Source organism: Ornithorhynchus anatinus, chromosome X5 (assembly GCF_004115215.2).
Source record: "Ornithorhynchus anatinus isolate Pmale09 chromosome X5, mOrnAna1.pri.v4, whole genome shotgun sequence".
Lineage (NCBI taxonomy): Eukaryota > Metazoa > Chordata > Mammalia > Monotremata > Ornithorhynchidae > Ornithorhynchus > Ornithorhynchus anatinus.
In genome coordinates this window covers 51,346,936-51,370,501 of record NC_041753.1, presented here as the reverse complement: position 1 = coordinate 51,370,501, position 23,566 = coordinate 51,346,936, and the positions used below count along the sequence as shown (strand labels likewise).

The following is a 23,566-nucleotide window of genomic DNA, read 5'->3' as shown; positions in this document are numbered from 1 at the left end:
ATTCGGCAACAGATAGAGACAGTCCCTGCCCAACAACGGGCTCACAGTCTGAACGACGGGCTCACAGTCTAAACACAGAAAGAGCACAGAAAGGAGGGGACAGAGAGAAGCAGATGAGGTCAGACAGAGAGGCAGTCTTTAGTGGAGGGCAGAGTGAAGACAGAAAAAAGGAGAAGTGGAAAGACAATTGAGAAGATGCAGAGGGGAAAGGTACATTCTTATCTGTCCTCTGCTCCTGTCCCCTGCCATCTGGGCCACATAAGAGGAAACATGTGGGCATGAGGATCCCAAGCCAGCGGGGGTCCTGGGCTCAGGCGGCTATTGCTTTTCTTGCTCGTTATACCCCTTTCCCCATGTGATTCCTCCAGTGGGCTGAGTTGTGTGCATCTCTTAGTCAACCATTTTCTTTTCCTTTAGTTTTTAGGATCTTAACATGTCCCAGAGAATCTAAATGAGGAGGTTCCAGACCCTGAAATGTTGGGACAGTCCTGCCTAAATGAAAATTTCTGGTCACCTAAATTTAGCTTGGTTTTCTGCTTCTAATTCCGGATCTGCCACTTGTCTGCTGTGTGACCTTGGGCAAGTCACTAAGCTTCTCGGTGCCTCAGTTCCCTTATCTGTAAAATGGGGATTAAAACTGTGAGCTCCAAGTGTGACCAGAACTGTGTCCAACCCAATTTGCTTCTATCCACCCCAGCACTTAGAACAGTTCCTGGCAACATAGTAAGTGCTTAACAAATAGCACAGTTATTGTGATTATCCACATTAAAATCTTGCCAATGAGACCAAACTAAAGAATCCATTCAGCCTTGTATTATTATGTTAAGTGCTTACTGAGCCAAGCACTATTCTGAGTGCTGGGTTAGATACAAGTTTATCAGGTCGGACACAATCATCGTCCCACATGGGGCTCACAGTCCTAGTAGGAGGGAGAAAGGGGATTTAATCCCCATTTTACAGATGAGGTAAGTGAGGCACAGAAAAGTTACATGGCTTACCTAAGGTCACACAGCAGGCAAGGGGCAGAGCCAGGATTAGAACCCAGGTCCTCTGACTCCTTGGCCTGTGCTCTTTCCACTAGGCCACATTGCTTCTGCTGTTAAATAGAGTTGATTGTTAAAAGGAAATCATCATCATTTGGATTTTTTTTTGAGTGCTTTCTGTGTGCAGAGCATTGAACTAAGCACTTGGGAGAGTATGGTACAACAGAGTTGGTCCTCATTTTGTTTCTTCCGTATATTCCCTGAGTGCCTGGTGTAGCACCTGGAGGCGCTGAATCAATACAGTTGATATTAATATTTATCATTGCTTAGAAGCGTTGTGTCTTAGTTCTCCTTTTGTTTTAATTCCCCAGGTGAGCGAAGCAGGTGTTCATCGGCCCCACGTTGGTGGCATTCACGGACGAAGCAATGACGGAGCATACTCCCTGGTGCTGGCTGGAGGATTTGAAGATGAAGTAGTAAGTCCACAAATCGTTGAAAAGATTTCTTCCTTTCGTTCCATGCAGTAAACTAAATTTTCTTGAAACTATGGGCTATCATAGATCATTAAAGTTGAATTAAAAATGTAAAAGCCTCTTACAACTTCAGTTCAGTGGAACTGAATGTGTTCCCATTTTTTCTCTGGAGCTATTTTGAGCGCTGTGACCAACCAGCGCTTAGAACAGTGCCTGGCATATAGTAAGTGCTTAACAAATACCATTGTCATCATTTAGATATAGTCAGCACAGGTGTAACAGATGCAGTTTATCTAAAGGAGACACAAAATTAACTTGAGGCAAGAGGTACCATTGCAGAGAGCCACAGAGAAACAGGGGAGAGCAAAGGAACTGATAGTCCTAAAAGTGCCCAGAGGGAAAAATTGTGGTTAAAACCTCATCATAGCAAGTCAGTGACAGCCCTCTTTGGGAAAGGGATACAGTAGTTTAAGGTCTTTCCCCTGCTTTTCTCCTTTGTTTAGCAAGAATTTAAGGATTCCACCAGCGGTAAGAGAAAATGTTCCCAGAGAAAGAAATAGAAGCTAGAGTGGGGTGGGAAAAGAGAAAAACTTCCTTTCTCCCAAACTTATTCACCGTGTGGGCTCTAAGGGTTTCCCCACCCCCACCCCCACCCGCAGTGGGAAAGTTCTCTGAATGCTCATGAAGCAATGATATTGCCTGGTCTAGCTGGTGTTCTGGTAGAGAGCCGAAAACCAGCTACCCGGTTTAATTGCCCCCATGATTCATTCGCTCAATCTAAAATTTGGGTCACTTGGTAGATTAGTTTTGGCTCTCTCAGGCAGTGTATGCCCAATTGCGTTCAGTTATTTGGCTTGTATTTCTAGTGGATTCTCCAAACTACCCTTGGCTTGGGCAGGTAAGTTGGTGAAATCCACATCCACGTAATGACATTCTACTCAAATGAGCACTCTCCTTCTGACAGAGCGTTTGCTTGACTTTTATGGGTTCTCACTATATCGAGGCTTTCCACTTTGATTGATACTGGAGGTGAGGCATCTGACATCAGTAAAGTTAAATGCTAAGCTGTAACTCACCTGTTTTAGGGTCCCTTTGGCTGTCATGGGGTAGCTTGTGATGTCCAAGATCAGACCCTTTTGTCAGCATGCAGTAGATTAGTCAAAAGTCTTTTGAGATGAGGGAAGTAGACTACTTAGAGTATTCCCCCAGTGTCCTGCTCTAGTTCCACTGCACTTTTAAAGCCAAAGTTCCAGTGGCCATTTTCATGGTGTTTAATACAGTCACTGTGGGACTGGAACCGTGGACTTTAAGAGCAGTCTCCGTTTTCCCTTTTTTAAATTTCTAATGGCAAAGCACATTAATAATAAGAATCATAATTATAGTACTCTGTGCCAAGCACTGTTCTAAGCACTGGGTAGATTCAGTTTAGTCAGGTTGGACACAGTCCCTGCCCCGCATAGGGCTCACACTCTTACTCCCCATTTTACAGATAAGGTAACTGTGGCACAGAGAAGTGAAGTGCCTTGTCCAAGGTCATACAGCAGACATGTGGCGGAGCTGGGATTAGAACCCATGACCTTCTGACTCCCAAGCCCATGCTCTATCCACCAAGCTATGACATTAAATAAAGGAAATACAGGGAAACCTCTGGTGAAAATGAATGGATCCAATTCTCACACTTGGATATGTTTGTTTTATTGTTTGGTTGTTTTTTTTTTTGGCTTGGTCTGAAAGACCTTCAAAGAGAAGACTTCTAGTGTGTGATTGTCCCCCTCCTCCACACCCCCCCCTTTTATATAGTCAACTGTTGTGCTGTTTTTAATTATTCAGTCTTTTCACCTTAGACCTTTAGCTCTTTGTGAGCTAGTTTTTCTTTCTAGGCAGTAAGTGTAACACCTGCCTCTGTGGAAGCTAACCAAGATGCCTGGAGCTTGGGCATCTCTTCACCTCTTTTGTTTTTTCAGACGAAGCTGCTGCCCTGAATGTTGGCTCTGGACCAGCATTTTAGCTCTTTTCCATAGTGTGTGGGTGTATATATGCGATTTTTGACATTTCATTTTTGCATCGTCTAACACATTTTCATCTCAGCTGGCACCCAGCCCTTCTGAAATGACTGGTGGATCCAGTTATTCCGCCCCCCACCCCCAGCCCCCATTTTTCCACAGCGCTGATGAGCCAAGCTCCCCAGACAAGAAAATCAAAAAGCAAAATGTACCTGGTTACCTCCCATCTTCTTTCACTTCTATCCCCTTCATTTCTAATACCCCAGTCACATTTTGGGGAGAGTGAGGACAAGGGGAAGAGGAAGAGAGTCCCCCCTCATCCCTCTCTCTCTCCCTCTCTCATTCCTCTGCCATCCAAGATCCCCTATGTTTCCTATAAAATTCAAGGAATAAAAGAACACCTCTCCAACTCTCTTTACCTTAGAGTTCCTGACCCCAGGAGGAGTGGCAGGGATGATTCAATTACTAAGGGGGGAGGGGGGCGGGAAGGTGCTTTTTAAATTAAAGTAAAATTATGACAATGAAAGTGGATCAATCCATGATACTCGTTGAGCCCTTACTGTGTACAGAGCACTGTACTAAGTGCTTGGGAGAGTACCATACAATGGAGTTGGGATTCCCTTCCCACTGGGAGCTTACAGTCTAAAGGGAGAGACAGACATTAAAATCAGTTGCAGTTGCTTAAACGAGTGATGTGGGGTTGCGGCTGAGAGGAATATCAAGTGCTTGTAGGATACAGATCCAAATGCAAGTGGATATCCCCACCTTTGTTTTTATGAGGATATCTTTGCTATTTGGGAGCTTGCATTTCAGTATAGAGGTAAGAAATGTTTTGATTTACAAAGTTGGTTGCTGAAACTAAGGAAAAATATTATTGTAGGCTGCATCTTGTTTTAAGGAATAGGCTAGGGAGTGGTTGTACTGAATATATGAGTTTGTTGAGTATTTCTTACTTGTAGTGTTCACTTAACTGCTGCCACCAAAGCAGCTTCTTCAAAGTCGCTTGTCAGTCAACAGTATTTTTTGAGCCATTACTGAGTGTGTGACACTCTACTAAACACTTGGGAAAGAGCAACAGAAGCAAAATGTCTGTTTCTTGCCCTCAAGGACCTTAGAATCCAATGAGTAAGGGGAGCACAGTTGTCCTAAATTCATAGAATCAACCTCAACCCAAGCACTAGAGTAATTTGACTGTTGCACCCATTTCTGTAGGGGATGCCTTTTAAAAAAAAAATTGTGTTGTGAGATATATAAATAATGTTATGAGGTTTTTGGGAGAGTGATACTAAATCAATCTTGCCTGTATGTATTGAGAAGCAGCGTGGCCTAGTGGCAAGAGCACAGGCTTGGGAGTCAGAGGTCGTGGGTTCTAATCCAGGCTCTGGCACTTGTCTGCTGTGTGACCTTGGGCAAGTCACTTAACTTCTCTGTGCCTCAGTTACCTCATCTGTAAAATGGGGTTTAAGACTGTGAGCCCCACGTGGGACAACCTCATGACCTTGTGTCTACCCCAGCGCTTAGAACAGTGCTTGGCACATAGTAAGCGCTTAACAAATACCATCGTTATTATTATTATTATCGCTTCTTATAGCTGACAGGATTTAAAAGTTTCCCTCCAAAACCTTCCAAACCAGTCTTTATTCCAAACAATTTCCAAATAGCTCTTTGAAGCACTTGATGCCTCAAAGAGGATGGTCAGTGTGCAGCTAGTTGCATGCATGTGTGTTTGTGTACATAGGAGCTCGTCGTGGGCAGGAACGTGTCTGTTTATTGTTATATCGTACTCTCCCAAACGCCTAAGTACAGTGCTTTGGGCACAGTAAGCGCTCAAAGAAATACATGTGAATGAATGAATGAGTGACCATATTCATGTATTTTTTATATATGCAACTAGCTGCATTTTGCAAACCCATGGATATATGCAGGTGTGAGCAGACACCACACACACATGGACTTTTTTCTGGATTTCTATCCCCTTCAAGTTGTTACAGCCCCCTACGTTGCCACTTCAGAGCTTAACAATAACAATAATAATAATAATAATTGTGGCATTTGTTAAGTGCTTGCTATGTGCCAGGGACTGTTCTAAGCACTAGGATAGATACAAGGTAAATGGGTTGGACACAGTCCCTGTCCTACGTAGGACTCATAGTTTTAATCCCCATTTTCCAGAAGAGGGAACTGAGAAGTTAAGTGCCTTGCCCAGGGTCACACAGCAGACAAACGGCAGAGCTGGGATCAGAACCCACGTCCTTCTGACTCCTAGGCCCGTGCTCTTTCCACTAGGCCACACTGCTACTTCTGTGCCACCTACACATTTATATATTTACATCTTCCAGTGGCATTTATGTACTTCTCTAACATTGCTTAAGCACTAGCATATATCTATTCCAGGGCTAAGTACGGTGCTTGGCACATAGTAAGCATTAACAAATACTGCACTCATTATTATTAGTGTTCACAACTCTGATCCCTGTGTAGGACATGGACTGTGTCCATTCTGATTATCTTACTTCTACCTCAGCTCTTAGATAATCCATGACACAAAGTACGTAATAAATATTATTAAACAATCAATTGTGTTTATTGAGGACTTACTATGTGCAGAGCACTATACTAAGTGCTTGGGAGAGTGCAATACAAGAAACTTAGCAGATGCGTTCCCTATCCATATTGAGTTTACAGTCTAGAGGGTGCTTGTTATTATATTAATATATTAATAATAAAACAAGGAGGAGTTCAGTTCAGTGGTCTGACTTTACAGCAACATTAATTATAGTTTTCTTAGGTTTCTGAAAAGCAGTATGGTCTAGTGGAAAGAGCATGGGCTTTCAAAAGACCCTGAGTTCTAATCCCGGTGCTGTCAGTTGTCCGCTGTGTGACTTGGGTATGTCACTTGATTTCTGCACCTCAGTTACCTTATCTGTAAAATGGGATTAAGACTTTGAGCCCCATGTGGGTCATGGACTGTGTCCACCCTGATTAGCTAGTATTTATCCCCGCACTTCATACAGCGCCTGTCACATAGTAAGTGCTTAACAAATACCATAAAAAGTGAGGTATTTTTTCAACCCAGTTTTGATATTTAAGGACACCGGAAGGAAAATGAACCAAAGCATTATTTTCACAATCGTCTAATACATTTAGTTAATTGGAATATTTCTTCTTTCTTTGGACCCATGTTTATAAGTATCAGCTTTGGCAACTCATTGTAATAATTTCATTTGAACTTTATCCTTCTTTAGCGAGAATCTTTGAATGGGGAGTTTTCTCTGGAATTGAACATGAGGGTAAAATGTGCTATCATTGGCTTAAACTGATTAAATTCTCCCTTTTGGGTTTTATATCCTAATGCAACCATTTCAAGTGTGCAGTTCTTCTTTCAGTTAGAAATAGGGAGCCCCGTTCCCCTAGGAGCTAAAGTCATTTCCTGGGAGTAAATGAGATACTTTGAGAGGAGCATTATCTATTTCAGATCACTAGAGGAACTTTGGCGCATTGTAGCAGTGGGTGTTCTAGTACACTGAACAGTCTTTTTCTTTTATGGTGTTTGTTAAGAGCTTATTACATGTCAAACACTGTTCTAGGTGCCAGAGGCAGATACAAGTAAATTAGGTTGGACACAATCCCTGTCCCGCGTGCAGCTCACAATCCCCCCCCAAAGTGCCCATCTTATCAACAAGAGGAAACTTTAGGCCCTGGGAGAATTGGAGTCAATCCAGTCGGATTGGGTTATGATTGACCTGTAGTTACGATTTCTATAGAGTCATCAATGAGTTTCTATAATGTACTTAAGAGCTGACGTGCTGAATTGTTTCTGTTATAGTTATTTAAATGGAGAAATGAGTCAAATCTTTGACCCGAGCAGATGAACTCTGATTCCTTTACTAATGCAATTTGGTTTGAGACACATGGTGATTATATAAAATAAGCAGAGCTTCTTTTGAGAAGAATTAATCTTTCCATTCCTTATGTGCACTGTCAGCAAACACTTAATTTGGGATATTCTTTTCAGAGAGCTCACTCCATCTCACCTGCAAGTTAGTTACACTCCATAAATCTGTTGGGGATTTTCACTACATTTCAGATAAGTTTATTTAATGAATTATAAATGACAAAGAATAATGAACGGTTTATTTGACCTAGAAACTACAATTACGTCGTGCTCAGCAACCAGGTGCATGATGGGCTGCCCTCCATTATTGTCTAGCGCACACCTCTGCCTTCATCTCCCTCATTCTTTTTATTTCTGGTCTACTTAGTCTTTAGGCATCGATTGTAGCCATCAATGAGGACTGCCGTTGGTGAAGTTACATCATTGATTTTTTGGCAGTTAGATCTGAACTCAGACCTTTGATACAGATCTTTAATCACCAGAAGGTAGCAACTTGAAATGCAGAATTTAAAATTCTTCCTTCTTCAATTATTAGTAGTATATCTATGTCCGACTCTGCAGCTCCTTTACCTTATTCCCGTACATTTTGGGTGTTTCGCTCAATATTATTAGATATTTTCCCTTTGTAAGCCAGCAGAGGGCATGCAAGTTAAACCTGGCCCCCGTAGATATACAAAATAGCACAAGGTGACGCAGGCATAAAATGCAGATTAAAACATAGATGATTTAATATATAATACACTATTATAACTTCCTCACAAGTCTCTCAGGGAAATGACAGCCCTTAAAAACATATCACTGCTACGCAAGTTGTATAAAAGCAAAGCATCCGTTAAAGTATCCTGTTTTAAAAACGCGTGCACCCTTAATTAAAAACTGTGTGTTGAGAACCAGCTATAAAGTTGGAGTTTCATTTTTGCCCCGTGAGTCAGTCTGGAAGCTATCATGGTGAGTGAAATTGAATTTGTATTTGCAGTTTAAAGTGTACCCTTCTACTGAGTTGCGGACCTTTGACTGAAAAGAAAAAAGTCGAGAGTCCAGTGGGAACTAGACTTACTGTCTCTATCCTTGCCTTCATTGGACTCCTGTGATTCCAGTTTCTCGAGTCACTTTAGCAAAGTTTCTACATCAGCCCCCAGCCCAGAAATGATCATGGATTCAGATGTTCCTAGCGCCACCAGCGGTGCTTAGCTGATTTCCTTTCCGTAGTAAGAAAAGGGATCGAAAGGAGCTAGGTATCCCAACGAGGTGGATCAAAGAGGGGATACAAACCCCGGTGTAGGAGTGAGTTGATTCGTGATGGTGACGGATGGTGGCAGTGAGAGAGGAGGGTTAGAAAAGCACAAGGATAATTTTTAAGGAAAAGAAACACTCTTAATGGGCAGATGAACTGGTGTGTATTGTGTTGGGCTAGGCCTGCTACAGATATATCTGGGACTGTGTCCTGAGAAAAGCCAGGGCCCAATGAATCCATGTAAAGCAAATCCACTTTTCCCTAGTAAATGGTTTACGTTTGACCTCTCTTCAGACCATGCGAAACGGAAATGTAACAAACTTAAATCTGTCACTTCATTTTGATAGGGGCCAAAGGGAGAGAAAAGCGTCGATTCATAGTGCCGAAAGCAAACGTCCGGGTTTTAAGAAGCAAAGTCTGTCAAATTGGTGGTTCTTCAGTTGAGAGCTTTTTAATTTGACATGTTAAAATAGGACACTCTTCTCACACAGGACCGAGGTGACGAATTCACTTACACCGGGAGTGGTGGTAGAGATCTTTCCGGGAATAAAAGGATCGGAGAACATTCATTTGATCAAACATTAACCCACATGAACAGGTAACGTTTTTGAATATTCAGTATTTTTAGTAATATTTTCAAAACCAGATGTGTGTTCAGCTTGGTATAGTGTCCCTTAGCATAGAGAAGTCAATGATAGAAATTGGAAGTTAGAGAGACTTGACTTCCTGCCCTTGCCCTACCAATGCCTCTCGGTGGGATTGTAGACAAGGGACTTAACATTTCTGTTCTTCAGCATTTCCAGTTTTTCCCATCTACAGATTTCAATATGTCGGTCCTTCTGTACTCTTAAGGAGGGCGTTAAATATAAATGAGGTGACGTGAGGACGATCAACTGTCTTTTTGACATTGCTTTATGTATTCAAAGTCTGATTGCTATTATTATTGCACCTTCACTTGTCTATATCTTAGAAAACAGTAGTTTTCGTTAGTCATGCTAAAATTGTTCTACTTTGAAATGATGATAAAAATGTACGTTTCATTAAGTGGAAATTAACTGCAGCATTGTGCACCTAGAGCATATTTCTGATGCCCTGTAGGAAGTTCATGAGTGCATTCTGGTCAGCTAGTATTTGAGCCCATAAATATTGGTGCTTTAGGTGTTTCCCTGGAGATTCCTATACAGGCATACCTTGCTATAAGTTGCTTCCTTTCCGTTGTTTTCATCGATAGCTCACGCTGTGGTATTCGAGCACTTACTGTGTGCAGAGCACCGTACTAAGTGCTTGGGAGAGTATGATAAACAGAGTTGGTAGACACCATCCCCGCCCACAAGGAGCTTACTGTCTAGATGGGGAGACAGACGTCAGGTAATCAGTTGTATTTAGTGAGTGCTAACCGTGTGCAGAGCGCTGTACCAAGTACTTGGGAGAATACAGTATAACAGAGTTGGTAGACACGTTCCCTGCCCTCGACAGGCTTCCAGTCTAGGGGGGAGACAGACATCAATGTAAATAAATTATGGCTATCAATCAGTTGTATTTATTGAGTGCACTGAGCACTTGGGAGAGTACAGTATAGCAGAGTTGATAGATGAGTTCCTTGCCCACAGTGAGTTTACATTCTGGAGACATACATAGGTGCTGAGGGAGGGGTGAATAAAGGGTGTAAATCTAAGTGCCAAGATGCCGCAGACGGGAGAGGGAGAAGAGAAAATAAGGGCTTAGTTGGGGAAGGCCTCCTGGGGAAGATGGGCTTTTAATAAGGCTTTGAAGGTGAGGTAGAGATAGGGAGAAATGGCCAGATTTAAGTAACAGTTTCCCCCTACATTTTCCGCTATCGTTTTAAAATGGAGGGAACTGAAGCCCCAGATCATCCTAGGATGACAACTTCCGGAAATTGTTACCTAGACTGTTGCTCCATTATCCCTTCAGAGTGCTGCAGAACCTAAAATGGGGTTCACTTGATTTAGTACTTCCTTTACCGGTAGGTTCGGGACTTCTGGACAGTTTATGTTCCTCTAGGAGAGACAGATCGTTTCACCCTGTCATAGCTGGAATTCTGTTTTGAGGGCGAGCCACCAGAGACAGACAGCTATGCATCCAGCTAGCCAGGTACTATCACTGTAGGTCATAACATTATTTCTGGCTGCATTAGGCCAATTTTTTCCAGAACTATGTGCCAGGAACGTAACCCCAACTTTAATGGTTAGATTTCTGGGAAATCGGATTTTGCTGTACATGGTGAAAAGATTTAAGAGTACTTTTCCAACTTTTCCAGGCACATAGGCATATAGCAAGGTATGCCTGTACTGGTTCAGCCAAGCCTTTGTAGTTACAGTAAAAGCATTGTCATCCAGAACCTCACCCTCCAGGAAGCTGTAAAACCTGGCGTTTCTGAGGTCCCCCGTTTGTGGGGAATCTTGGTCAACTGATCCCTTGTGGAGAAGTTTATAAATCATATTTGAGTCCACCCCAGCAAGTATGCACCTCCCTCGGGATGTTTTCCTAAAGTCTCTGCTAATGCACATTGCCAACTACTTCAACTCACCATCCGTCAGTAAGCTTCCTCTCCCCGCTGAATCTATTACTGGGCATAAGATCTCCTGGAGTCCTTTGCTAACTAATGTGATTAGCACTTGGCCCTCTCCCTCTCACTATAGTTTCAGAGGTGGTTATCCACGAGGCTTCTACTGCTGGGTATTTATGCAAAGACCTTGATTCCTAGCAGGATTTGCTCGTGTTCTGGGAACCGTCTACCCCTTCCCTTTGCCCCAAGGATTTCTAATTTAGGCAAACAACATTTTTTGATCAACCGACACATCCCATTCCAAGAACTTGCTGGATAACAAGTCTTTTACTGAATTTTACTACACAATGCACAATCCTCGAGCAAACGGTTCTCCTGTTATAATGGTCATTGTGACTCAGTACTCATCTATTGGTTTTGTTGATGATTCTTTAACCTTATAACTACGCATGATCGTTTTCTCCGGTAAAAAGAGTCCTTTTGCCATGTTGTGCATCACCTTTTGGAAATGATTTTATTTCTTGCTTTCAAATGTAATGGGTAGTATTAGTCTCACCTGTATTATTTTGATTATTGAATGAGGTGGTTTCGGACAACAAATGTAATTTTCCAACTGTTACAGTTCTGCGGCACTCGACGAGTTATATAGAATTTTTAGGCACTCCATATCTTCTTTCCACATTATTCCAAACACTAGGGTTGTGTTTTCCTGATCCAGCAGAGAAGACAGGACAGATTGCTCATGAGGACATTCCTGAGGCAGGGGTTTGGTTCGGTTTTCTTTTTTTCCCCAGCAGGAGATAAGCCTCTCCTAAACTGAAGGTATCTTCAGCCCGAGACTTGTTCACGTCTTCCTAAAAGCTTCTCATGGAGTTGCTAAATTGGTTTTTCCGGTTGTCTGTTCAGAGGACTGTCTTGGTGCATTGAACACGTAGGAAGAATGGAACTGGAACACTACAACCTGTTGCCATTCATCACAATTAACGAGCAATTCCAGAATGTACTGTAGCTTCTCTCCAAAGATGCACAGGCTGCTGCCCCTGATAGGCATTCTTCATTACCATATTACGTCGATTATCCTAAAACACCGTTGCATGAGACAAGAGCTGACAAAAACTAAAGCAAAGCATTTGACTGCTGCTCTAGAAAATACCTGACATTAAAGACTAGTTAGATAACTCAGCATTTGGCCATCAGAAAGAAATGTTAAACCTTCTCGTACGGATGGGTGCTTAGAAGGGCCCTAGGCGAGATTCGGTCTGCATCCCATGCCGTAATTCACGGTCATATAGTCATCTCCCAAGCGCTTAGTACAGTGCTCTGTACACAGTAATTGCTCAATAAATACGATTGACTGACTGATCCCACGTCAGGGCACCATCTGAATTCACAGATGCTCTGGTTTGGTCTGGGGGCCAAGGCTATTCCAACATGACCTCCTACTCCAGATGATTTCTGGACACCCCCTACCAGGGAGAGCGCCAGGACAAGTTTAAGTCAGGGCTCCCAGCAGGGTGGGGCAGGGAGGAAAAGAAAAAGGGAGGTAAAGACACAGGAAGGAAGGGCTGGGGCGGTAGACACGCAGCCACAAAAGTGGACACAGACGACTGCAGGGTAGGTAGGGAAAAACGCAGACAAATGCAGAGTTGTGGGGACAAAGGATTAAGCAAGGAGCCCGTTCCTTTGCTTGAGTCTGGAGCCAGTTTGGCGGGAGAAGGGGAGCGTGGGGGGGCCGTTCCCGGCTCCAGGCTGGGATGGCGGAGAGCCGCCATGGCCCCGAGTCCTGTTGTGGCTCTAGCTTCCGGAGCTATCGGTTAGCTACCACTCACCTAGTCTGTAGATTCACTAACTTTCATTTGGGCCCTTTTAGAGGGCTTGGATGAAAAACCAGAGTACGTCCTTCATTTTGTCTTTCATCCTAATGTTTCAAAGTTGGAGAAGTAGTATTCAGTCTTTTCAAGGTTTTGATCTTTCTCCGTGGATCAGGAAGTTAAGGTGACTTACAAATTAGGAAGAGAATTTCAAAGTATCTAGAAAGCCTCTGCTGGTAGAACTAGTAAGTTTCTTTCTAGAGAAGCCTGGTTTGCAAGTATCCGTTGATTTCTAGATCACAAATTGGATTAAGGAAGCCTTTGCACTCAAGCTAGAGCATGTATTTCAGTGCATTAAATATCAATCAGTGGTATTTATTGAGCACTTATTGTGTGCCGAGCCCTAAGTAAGCACTTAGTACAGTACAGAGTTGAAAGAAGCAATCCTTGCCCACAACGAGCTTAGAGTTTTAGAGGGGTTTCCCCCTGACACCCTGGTAGCTTATTTAGGTCTATCAGTCATTCTTCTTTATTTGCACGTGTAGATTTTTCTACGCTGCTTGGGGAAATGCTTCCATTTTTCCTCCTTATGTTTTTTATTTTTCAAAATAAACCTAAATAAGGTCAAACACCCTTTGACCTTAATCTTTTGGAGCATTATCCTCTGGTGCCTGTATAACTTCCAGTGTATCCTTTGGCTCAGGGGCCTTTTTCCAAATTATTCCCAAATGTACCCTGTCTTCTTTTGATATAAACCTTGTCTGGTGAGTTCCCTGTTGCCTGGAACAATGTGGAAAGAAAGGCTGTAACAGCACATATTGCCTTATCTGATCTGGTTTTCTAGAATTCTTTCCACATTATTCCAGAAATCCCTTCCAAAGTCAAGGCAGAAGAAAAATATTGAAAAACAGTTTGTTTGCTTTAGTTTCCCAAGGTTCCCCCTCCTCTCAGCACAAGTTATTTTAAGAGAAAAATTCCATGTGTTTCCAGTTGTTTTCTATCCTACGTGGCACAGATGTTACCACTTTCAGAAGAACCCTACAGGCTCTCTGGGCACCAATTCCCTGACTTGGGGATGACATCAGAAAACTGATTGGTTCTCTGTCTTCTCTGCTGGTTGGGGAAAGCATTACCCTATTCTCTGCAATAATATGGAAGGAATTCTAGACTATAAACCACCAGGTAAGGTGTAAAATTGACCCTTCATCACCATCATCATCATCCTCATCGTCATCATCAACAGTGGTATTTACTGAGCGCTTAGTATGTGCAGAGCACTGTACTGTGCGCTTGGGCGAGTACTTTCATAACCAGTTAATGCTGTGATATTGTCATGTGCATTTTAAAGGATGATTGCTCTATATGAAGACTCTTTTATGTGTTTTTAGGGCATTGGCCCTAAACTGTGATGCTCCTTTGGATGATAAAAATGGAGCAGAGTCTAAGAATTGGAGAGCTGGTAAGCCAGTCCGAGTGGTGCGCAGTTCAAAAGGACGGAGGATCAGCAAATATGCCCCTGAGGAAGGCAACAGATACGATGGCATTTACAAGGTGCTCTATCTAACGTGACATTGCATTGTTCCCTGAAGCCAGGGTTGCACCTGCTGTGTGGTGGAAGGGCAGCCCCTGTGGGGAAAACCGTGGAGAGCGTGTCCGAGTTGGGAACCTTGCCTGGAGGAGCGGGGGTGTGGGGTGGGGTGGGGGTGGGCGGCGGGCCGGGGCGGACGCTGCTTTCCTTGGGAGCGAGTGGCAGTCACGAGGTGGGCCTGGTATCGTTCAGCTCTTGGAGGTACTGGGAACAAAGGCCCAGCAAAATCCCAAATATTATTATATGAGACCTATGGGCCGTTAGGCAAGACAGTGGTCTTTCTACCTATAAAGAGTCTGCAACGCGATGGCCAGCCCGCATCCGGGAGCCAACCTAGACTTGCTAATTCACCCACCTCAAAATTAGCCGCTCGAAACTGCACATGGGGGATTCTGAAATGCTAGCGCGCGGGCTTCCAAAATTGCTATTTTAACAGTCCCAGTCATTCTTCTTTATTTGCACGTGTAGATTTTTCTACGCTGCTTGGGGAAATGCTTCCATTTTTCCTCCTTATGTTTTTTATTTTTCCATGTCTGTTGCACATAATCCTGCCCTACCTACCTCTGATCATACTGCCAGAATATATGGAAACTATTGCTAATTGGATAGGGGGAACTGGCAGGGGAAAACACCATTTTTATGCTTTCAATAAATATGTTGTTCATTTTCTTCTCTCCCTCATCCTTTTTCAGTATTTGTGTTAAATGATTTAGGGTAAACTAATGAATGCCCAATGAAATCAGGCTCAGAAACACTGGCAAGTGTTTTAAAATGTATACAGCTCACGCGACCGTTATCTAGGCTCTTAGAAATCACATGAACTAGTACTGGAACTGTTATGATTTAGGTGGTGAAATACTGGCCAGAAATCGGAAAATGTGGATTCTTGGTTTGGCGCTATCTTCTGAGAAGAGATGATGTTGAGGCTGCACCTTGGACCTCAGAAGGAATAGAGCGGTCAAAGAAATTGGGCCTAAGCGTCCAGGTTAGCTTATTCTTACGGACTCTTCCTTATGCTGTCATCACACACACCATGCATCATTGTACCACCAGTGGTGATCAATGGAAAGTCAGAGTTGAGCTACGAGGGGCATGCAGACAGGTCAGGGAGGATTTGTAGGATGGGGATTTTATCTGAGGAGGAGGATTATGGCCTGCATGGTTGAAGTGCCCTGGGATGGGGAGGGTGGGAAACTCTCCAGACAGAGCGGGATGGGGATGGAGATGGGGGTGGGGGACAAGCAACGAGGGTGGGTAAATTCTGGGGAGAGGTAGGATGGGGTGCGGGGAGGGTGCGGGCACAGGGCACTCTGGGAAAGAGGCTGGTTTTGTTACCACTAGTGTCCTCTTTCTGCCTACCTGTTTCCCTTCATTTCCATAGAGCTGCTCCCCTGCTCTCTTCTCCTTTAGTGCTCAGCATGTCTTCCTTTCACACATGCTTAACTGTTCTGAGCTAACCCAGGAGCTTTGGCACTTTGTTAATTTAGGCCTAGAGGTGATGATTCAGTACACGCCCTCGTGTACACACCCTCCTCATACCTCCCGCATACACTTTCGCTAGGGACTGCGGGGTGGTGTCCAGAATATGATCCCCCCCAAACTCTCCATTCTTCCCTCCCCCTGCTATTGGCATTTGCATCATCATCAGTGGTATTCACGGAGTGCTTATTGTTCAGAGCACTGAATTAAGTGCTTGGAACTGTACAATAGAGTTAGAAGTTGTGATTCCTGCCCTCGAAGAGCTTGCAGCCTAGCCGGGGAACCAGACAATCAATTTCAGATATGGGAGTAACCGAGTTTATAAAATACACGCATGTGGTATGTGGTCACTTAAAGATTTAGGTGCCGCCGAAGGGCCCAAGACGCCGTTGTGGGAGTCAAGGTGGGAAGATGAGAGAGTTCTGGGTAAGGCCTCGTGGCGAAGACGAGGTCTCAGTAGGGCTTTGAAGATGGGGAGAGCGAGGAGGTCAGTTGGATAAGAAAGGGGAGGGAGTTCCAGAGTAGGAGGGGAGGGGAGAGAAGAGTCGAGAAGGAGGCCCAGCGAGTAGGTGAGCTTGAGAGGACTGAAGATTGTGAACTGGGATGTAGTGGGAGGTCAGCGTCTTCCCACTTGGCCATATCCCCTACTTTGTATACGGGGCTTGGCCAGACAGACAGACTGAGTGTATATTTTCCAGTTGCAATTTTTATTTGATTTCTTAAAATTCACTCTTTGCAGGATTGCAAGTACAAAGGTAATGCAGAGTCAAAAGCAACAATGTTAGTCAGAACAGGCCACGGCAGCAGCAGCGTGGCTCAGTGGAAAAGAGCCTGGGCTTCGGAGTCAGAGGTCATGGGTTCGACTCCCAGCTCTGCCACTTGTCAGCTGTGTGACTGTGGGCAAGTCACTTAACTTCTCTGTGCCTCAGTTCCCTCATCTGTAAAATGGGGATTAACTGTGAGCCTCACGTGGGACAACCTGACTACCCTGTATCTCCCCCAGCTCTTAGAACAGTGCTCGGCACATAGTAAGCGCTTAACAAATACCAACATTATTATTATTATTAACACTGATATAACGTGTTGAGGAAAGAGAGGCGAAATGAGGCGGCTGCAGCTGCCAGGCGGAGGTAGCTGAGGAGCTAGATGAGGAAGAAGGTAACCCGCAATGCAGCGATTTGCATGTGGATGGTCAGAGGTGTCTCTGAACCCACCGGCTCGAAAATGCCGCCTTATTTGAAAAAGCCAGTTTATTTGGATGTTTCCTAACATTTCCCAATGGTCGGCAAATGGGAACTTTGTCAGTCAAGCACGCAGAGGAAATTCCATAATCGAGGATTCTCTGTAGAACACGCCCTTCTTCCAGCTCCTGTTCATGGGGTTTGAGAACTGCTGCTAGGAGGAGGAGGAACACACCAGTTGATCTCAGTTGTGATGGTGATGAATAAGGGGAGCAAGACACTATCCAAGGTAGTGGTAATCCAAACCATTTAGGGCTTTACCCTTGAAAGATTTCCAGTATTTGAACATTTCTCTGGGTTTTCTGCCCTACTGTGTTTCCCACTGGTTCTTTCTGTTCTCTTCTGATCCTCTACTTCTCATCTCTGCTTCTCTCCTCTCCTAATTTTACCAACTGTCTCTCTTCTCCCTCAGATGGACCTTTTAGTCCTTCCTCTACACGACTCCCCACTTTTCTCCTCTTGTACAATTCTTTGCCTCCTCTCTGCTCCCCTCCCCCCCGCCCCCCAGTCCCTTCCTACCCCACAGCTTGATAGTCACTCACTCACCACCGTTCCTTTTCCCAGTGGTCGCTCTGCGAAATCACCTGAATTCCATTTCCAAAAAAAAGGTTGGAGTGGGCAGCGATGGGTTCCAATGATCTTCTTGACTCTTGGTTCCCTAGTCATGAGGCAGGAGAGGGATTATTTCTAGCTCACCTCCTGGCTGGAAACTTGCATTCAGAAGGTACCAACCGGAGGCATCTGGGAGTAGCCCATCCCATGATCAGAAATGAGCACTGGGCATTCCCTGACATCCCCATCTCCCACGAGGATTACACTTTGCTAGCTCTCCTTTCGAAGGCTGGGCCACCCCAGCCGAGATAAATGCAGTGGATCCCGGCCAGGTGTTTGCCTTTTCGGTGTAATGATTACTCAGCCCACGTGCAAGCGCGTTGTCACTGTGGCCCGTGAAACACGGGTGTAGTGGGTTCTCGGCTGCTGGTAGCATGAAGCAGCTGAGCAGTGGACTCTATATTTTGACTTATTCCATAAATGATTGCTGTCAAAATCTAGTTGGGTCTTGAGACAAAATGTATCTACGGCATAATATATTTCGAGCTTAAAACGGGCTTTAGAGCTATATTGTTCGTAAGCCTCACGCCTTATTTCATTTCATATCTCCAGTGTCCAGTCCTCCCCCAAAATGGTCCTCTCCTTTGAGAATGTCCCCTTTCACCCCTGCTCCTTGCCTCTCCCTTCCACTCGAATCCTGGATCTCATCCCTCAGGACCCCCAGTAGAGATATACAGCCCACAAAAAGGTCCAAGCTATTTGAATCCATTTCCACCAAATTTTAGAATTTCTTGCCTTCACTTCCTGGGAATCCTTTGAAGTGAGTTAGTTCAATGTGCTTCTACTAGGTCTGTTCTTTCAGTTTCCAGAATGACAGAATTCCCTCCCTTCCCTGTCACCACCACTACCACCACCACACCCAGCCCCACTCTTTGGTTATGGTTAAATCTGTGTGGTGTTCTGTTTTAGTATCCAGAAGGTTATCTGGAAGCCATGGCTAGTAAAGAGAAGAAAGATAAAGTCAAAAAGCATACTGTGAAACAAGAACCAAGCAGACAGAGCAATGGAAACCAGAAACGGTCGATTGATGATGGTATGTCTTAGCTTTAAGAACTGGGAAAGAATCCTGCAAGTGTGTGTAATAATGTAAACTTTTGGGAAACACAAGGTGATTTGGCCAAGAAATGTGCCCAATACCTTCTCTTTGAGCTGTAAGTAAGAGTTTCACACCAGGACCTTTTATTAGTTGGATGCGATCTTTTGTGTGGGATGATGATTTAGAGACCAAATGCTTGGCTAGTAGACACAGTCCATAAAATGAGGTAAGCTGAGGTTCCCAGAGTAACAAAAGCCAGTGCCATCGAACTGAGTTGCAGTAACATCTTCCAGTACCGTTTTTAACGTTTTAATGGGAAATACGGGTTGTTTCCCCGAAAAATAAAACACTCTAAAGTTTCACACAGAGAAAATGACCCATGCTGTGTTGCAACAGGGAATGAAACCTACATCTGGCTTCGGTCCTCTCCATAAGAGCTGGGTGCGGGGATGCTTTCTTTGGAACAGTTCCTTTCTCTGAAGGACCAGGTCTCTAAAGTGTTACATTACCAAAAAAATTTTGCCCCGGAAAGTTTTTTAGGGATTTGCTATTGGGTGGAAATGTCTCTCTCACAGCCTATCTCTGTTAGGATGACATCCATTTTCTGATTAGTCCCCTCTTAATCCCTCCCTATTGTACCAAAAATGTTGGGCACAAAGGACTAAGTGATTCCTCTGTACATAGTATTAAGAAGAAATAAGAATGAAAAAGACAAAAGAGTTTAGTTATCTGACCACCTCTTGGAATACTGCCCCATTTATAGCGCCATTCATAGCTTACTCCTGGAGGATTCCCCAACAGTGAAGTTTTATCCATCCTTGTATGGCAGTCTGCTCTGTTACCATGAATTCCTCACCCTTAAATGTTGTTCTAACCAGGCTCTGCTATAGTTGCATCGAAAGGATTCACCATCACCTACCAAACCCACATTGAGAACATCCTGAGATAAATAGAGTTCAGTGGAAAGCCAAATAGCCAACAGCGTGGGACCAAAGGTTGTGGAGATAAATCAAAAGTTCAGATAACCTAACCACAGTGCCCCATTAAAAAAAAAAAATTGGGTTTGGCCATCTCCTGCTGAATCACAATTTTTTCACACTAGCCTTGGTTTGCATAACTAACTCATTCATATAATCTGCTTTCTTCTAATGCTTCAGGGAGGAAAATTTCAGGTTTTATTTAGAAAGAGAAGCTTCTCTGGCACTATCTTCCTGGACTTTACATGGCAGTGGATTTTTTTTTTTTTAAAGGAAATGTAATTTTCCTCTTGAGTCCAACCCGGGAGAAGATGAACCTTGCTTGGAGTCTAGAATCTCCACCTACTCTGAAATAAATTACGACTAAAAGTACTTGGCTTATTACATTTTCCTAACAATGGCCTATGCTGATTAGATTTTTCACTTCATGGTGCTCCTCAGAACTGTTCCGTTAGTGTGTGTGCTGGTAATATTTTTCAGTAGGTGTGGATGAACCTAAAAACACTTCCAAAACCATGAGGATGGCCGATGGTGGCAAAGGAGGCGAGGCATTCCAGCTAACCGCACAGCAGCAGTGGCTAATCAGAGAAGACTGTCCAAACCAGAAGTTGTGGGACGAAGTACTCGCATCTCTTAAGGAAGGACCAGTATGTGAGAATTCAGTTAAAGTTATGGTCTGCATGTCTTTGTCAACTGATGGTCTACCTAGATAGCCTTACACCTGGACATAGGGAAGAAACTTAAAGTTCCAGAGAAAGGAAGCCATTTGTTGGGTAGCGTGATAAGTGTAGCTGTGGGAACCCCGGTTTTCTATTAGGAGGGGCTATCTTAAGCTAGCTTTCTCTAAATACAATGGACCCAGGAAGACGCTTGTCTACTGCCTACCCTCTTGTTGAGAGGGCAGCTCTTATTAGCAGGAGGAAGCCACTACCTTGCATAGTGCCCCCTCCCAAGAGGGATGGTTAATCAGAACTGTGGGTTACTAATTAGCTGGGACTCCCCCTGGATCATCACGAGAAGACAAATCAGAGAGGTGATCCAGGAAAGGGGAGTGGGCTAGCTGACAAGAGGAAAGGGGTTAGTTATGATATAAAGCTGGGGGAGGCGATGAGTTTGAGGCAGATCTAGACTCAGAAAGTCTGCAGCCCCTCTGGTGATCCTAAAGAAAAGATCCAGAATATAGGCCTGAGGGGTTGGAGGGTTTGGAAGTGGAAGACCAAAATGAACTGTCCAGAGAGACCTCAGCCTAGCAGATGCTGGGAAGGCTGATTTTTTCTAATGAATCCCAGTGTCTGTGTGTATGAGCAAGGAGATGCCTGGCCGTAGCAGGCCAGAGAGAAGCACTACTGGCAGAACCCAGTGGAGGGAGGAAGGCCAAGAGACCACTCAGTAACCAGCAGTCAGCCCAGGAGGAGCAGGGATCCATTGTCTGGCTGGCCCCCAACTGATCTACTGGGGCCAGAGGAGGAGCCACTGGGCCATGGCGCCGGACTTTGGAGAGGGCTTTCGAGGACCCCTTCGGAAACTTCGAGAAACCACCCTTGGCCCTGGGAATGGAAAAACCCCAAGGGTTTCAGGACACCGGGGACACCACCAGATGTCCGAGCCGGTTTTCAGTGACTCTGGGGGGTACTTCAGCCAGGAGTGGGGCTGGGGAACCACCTAATAAGGCAATAGTACCCTCTCATATTCCTGCGGGTGTAAACTGAGTAGATCTGTTTTACACGGTTTCATTTAAAAATGACTAGATCTCTTAGTTATAGTATTCATCAAGTGCTTCCTTTGTGCAGAGTGCTGTACTAAGTGCTGTGAGAAAATACACAGGCAAAAAGAAGGCACGGTCCGTTACAAAGTAAGAGTAAGGGAGATGATAGGGACAGACATACCTCCTGTAGCCCTTCTAATCTATAAACTACAGATTAATGTACTATTATTGCTACCGCTAATTTTGATGAGGAATAATGATTGCTAGCTTGAATGCAGTGGTGTATTTAGCCTTATTCTTTTATGGAAGGTGGTCAAGGAATCTTCTGTTTCTAAACTCCATAAGAGTGTTCAAAAATCTCTATTCACGTGTGCGAGGGTACAGTTTATAACACCAAGTGTTCAGCTCAAGATGACTAATCTGTTTACAAAGACACACTCCATTTGCTATCTTAAGTTAGTTTGAGACATAAAGCAAGCCAATGTAAATTAATCTTTTACTGTACTGTGTTTTGAAAGCCCTCAGGGACATTTTGTACACCCTCATTTATTAGATTATGTATTTTTTGTGTAATCTGGAATTTGTTATAATCCAAAGTAGTCCTGAAAGGAGAGTTATGCACCCAGTTCCCCTTGAATGCGGGGATGGCCTTCTTGCTCAATGCCCCATTAAGAAAAACACATGTATCCAATGAGAAGCAGCGTGGCTCAGTGGAAAGAGCCCAGCCTTGGGAGTCAGAGATCATGGGTTCGAATCCCAGTTCTGCCACTTGTCAGCTGTGTGACCGTGGGCAAGTCACTTCACTGCTCTGTGCCTCAGTTACCTCATCTGTAAAATGGGGATTAAGACTGTGAGCCTCATGTGGGACAACCGGATTAACCTGTATCTACCCCAGCGCTTAGAACAGTGCCCTGCACATAGTAAGCGCTTTACAAATACCAACATTATTATTTTTAAATTTTTTATGCTCACACATACATAAGTGCCAATAGTTTCTTCTGATACCACAGACACACACACACACACATGTGCACACAAGCAGTGTCTTCCAGCACCGCCTCACCTGTATCTAGACGGGCTAGTGTTATCTGACAAAATTCTCCTAAATCACTAACCGTGTTCTAGCCAAAACAGAAGTTATGGCAGAACTGAGGGTACTCAGTGTTTTATAATAATAATTCATCATTTTTATTTTAACCTCAGTCATTATAAATCTTTGAATTTGAAGTACTTTGAAGACTAAAGATCATTTTTATTTTCCAAACCACCTAAAGATTGAGGGTTCCAAATGTAAATCATTTTCAAGCAATAAATGATTAAGTTTTTGATTTGCTTTATATAAAGGTGGCCGTGTCTGCTCATGGCAAGCCTCCGACAGATTGAATTTGTTGTGTATGTCAAAGGCTCTACAGATACCACTCTCGAGAGCCAGCCAATGCAATGGAGGATTGGATTTTTATGCCTTTTAGTGCAGTTCAGCGTCGTAGGACTCACCAAGATTAGGCTGAGTTGGTGCAGGCAAGGAATGTTTGTTATTACTTCCTTGCAGGTGGGACCAATTAGTTGCACTAGGTATTATATACTACGTGCCAAACACTCTGCTAAGCATTGGGCTAGATACAAATAGCAGCGTGGCTCAGTGGAAAGAGCCTGGGCTTCGGAGTCAGAGGTCATGAGTTCGACTCCTGGCTCTGCCACTTGTCAGCTGTGTGACTGTGGGCAAGTCACTTCACTTCTCTGTGCCTCAGTTACCTCATCTGTAAAATGGGGATTAACTGTGAGCCTCACGTGGGGCAACCTGATTACCCTGTATCTCCCCCAGCGCTTAGAACAGTGCTCTGCACATAGTAAGTGCTTAACAAATACCAACATTATTAAATAACAGACCAGACGTAGAGTTGTTTATCTCCAGAAAACAAAGCTACCAATGAATCTTTACCCTTACACCACCTGTGACTCTCCCAGGGTTAGTGTAGCTCTCTAAAGTACGTGGGACCCATCC

The 23,566-nt window shown here is 44.0% G+C and overlaps 1 protein-coding gene across 2 annotated transcripts in view; it reads left to right on the top strand.

Moving 5' to 3' along the window:
• The window catches only part of UHRF2 (ubiquitin like with PHD and ring finger domains 2), a 137,091-nt gene that overhangs the window by 109,445 nt on the left and 4,080 nt on the right, over positions 1-23,566 (top strand). Inside the window, exons 10-15 of one of the 2 annotated variants that reach the window (XM_029055634.2) lie at positions 1,355-1,459; positions 9,080-9,186; positions 14,315-14,477; positions 15,362-15,499; positions 18,756-18,879; positions 20,340-20,506. In XM_029055634.2, the coding sequence (XP_028911467.1) occupies positions 1,355-1,459; positions 9,080-9,186; positions 14,315-14,477; positions 15,362-15,499; positions 18,756-18,879; positions 20,340-20,506 (804 nt within the window). The remainder of the gene's footprint in view (positions 1-1,354; positions 1,460-9,079; positions 9,187-14,314; positions 14,478-15,361; positions 15,500-18,755; positions 18,880-20,339; positions 20,507-23,566) is intronic. The other variant, XM_029055636.2, reaches the window with a different exon arrangement.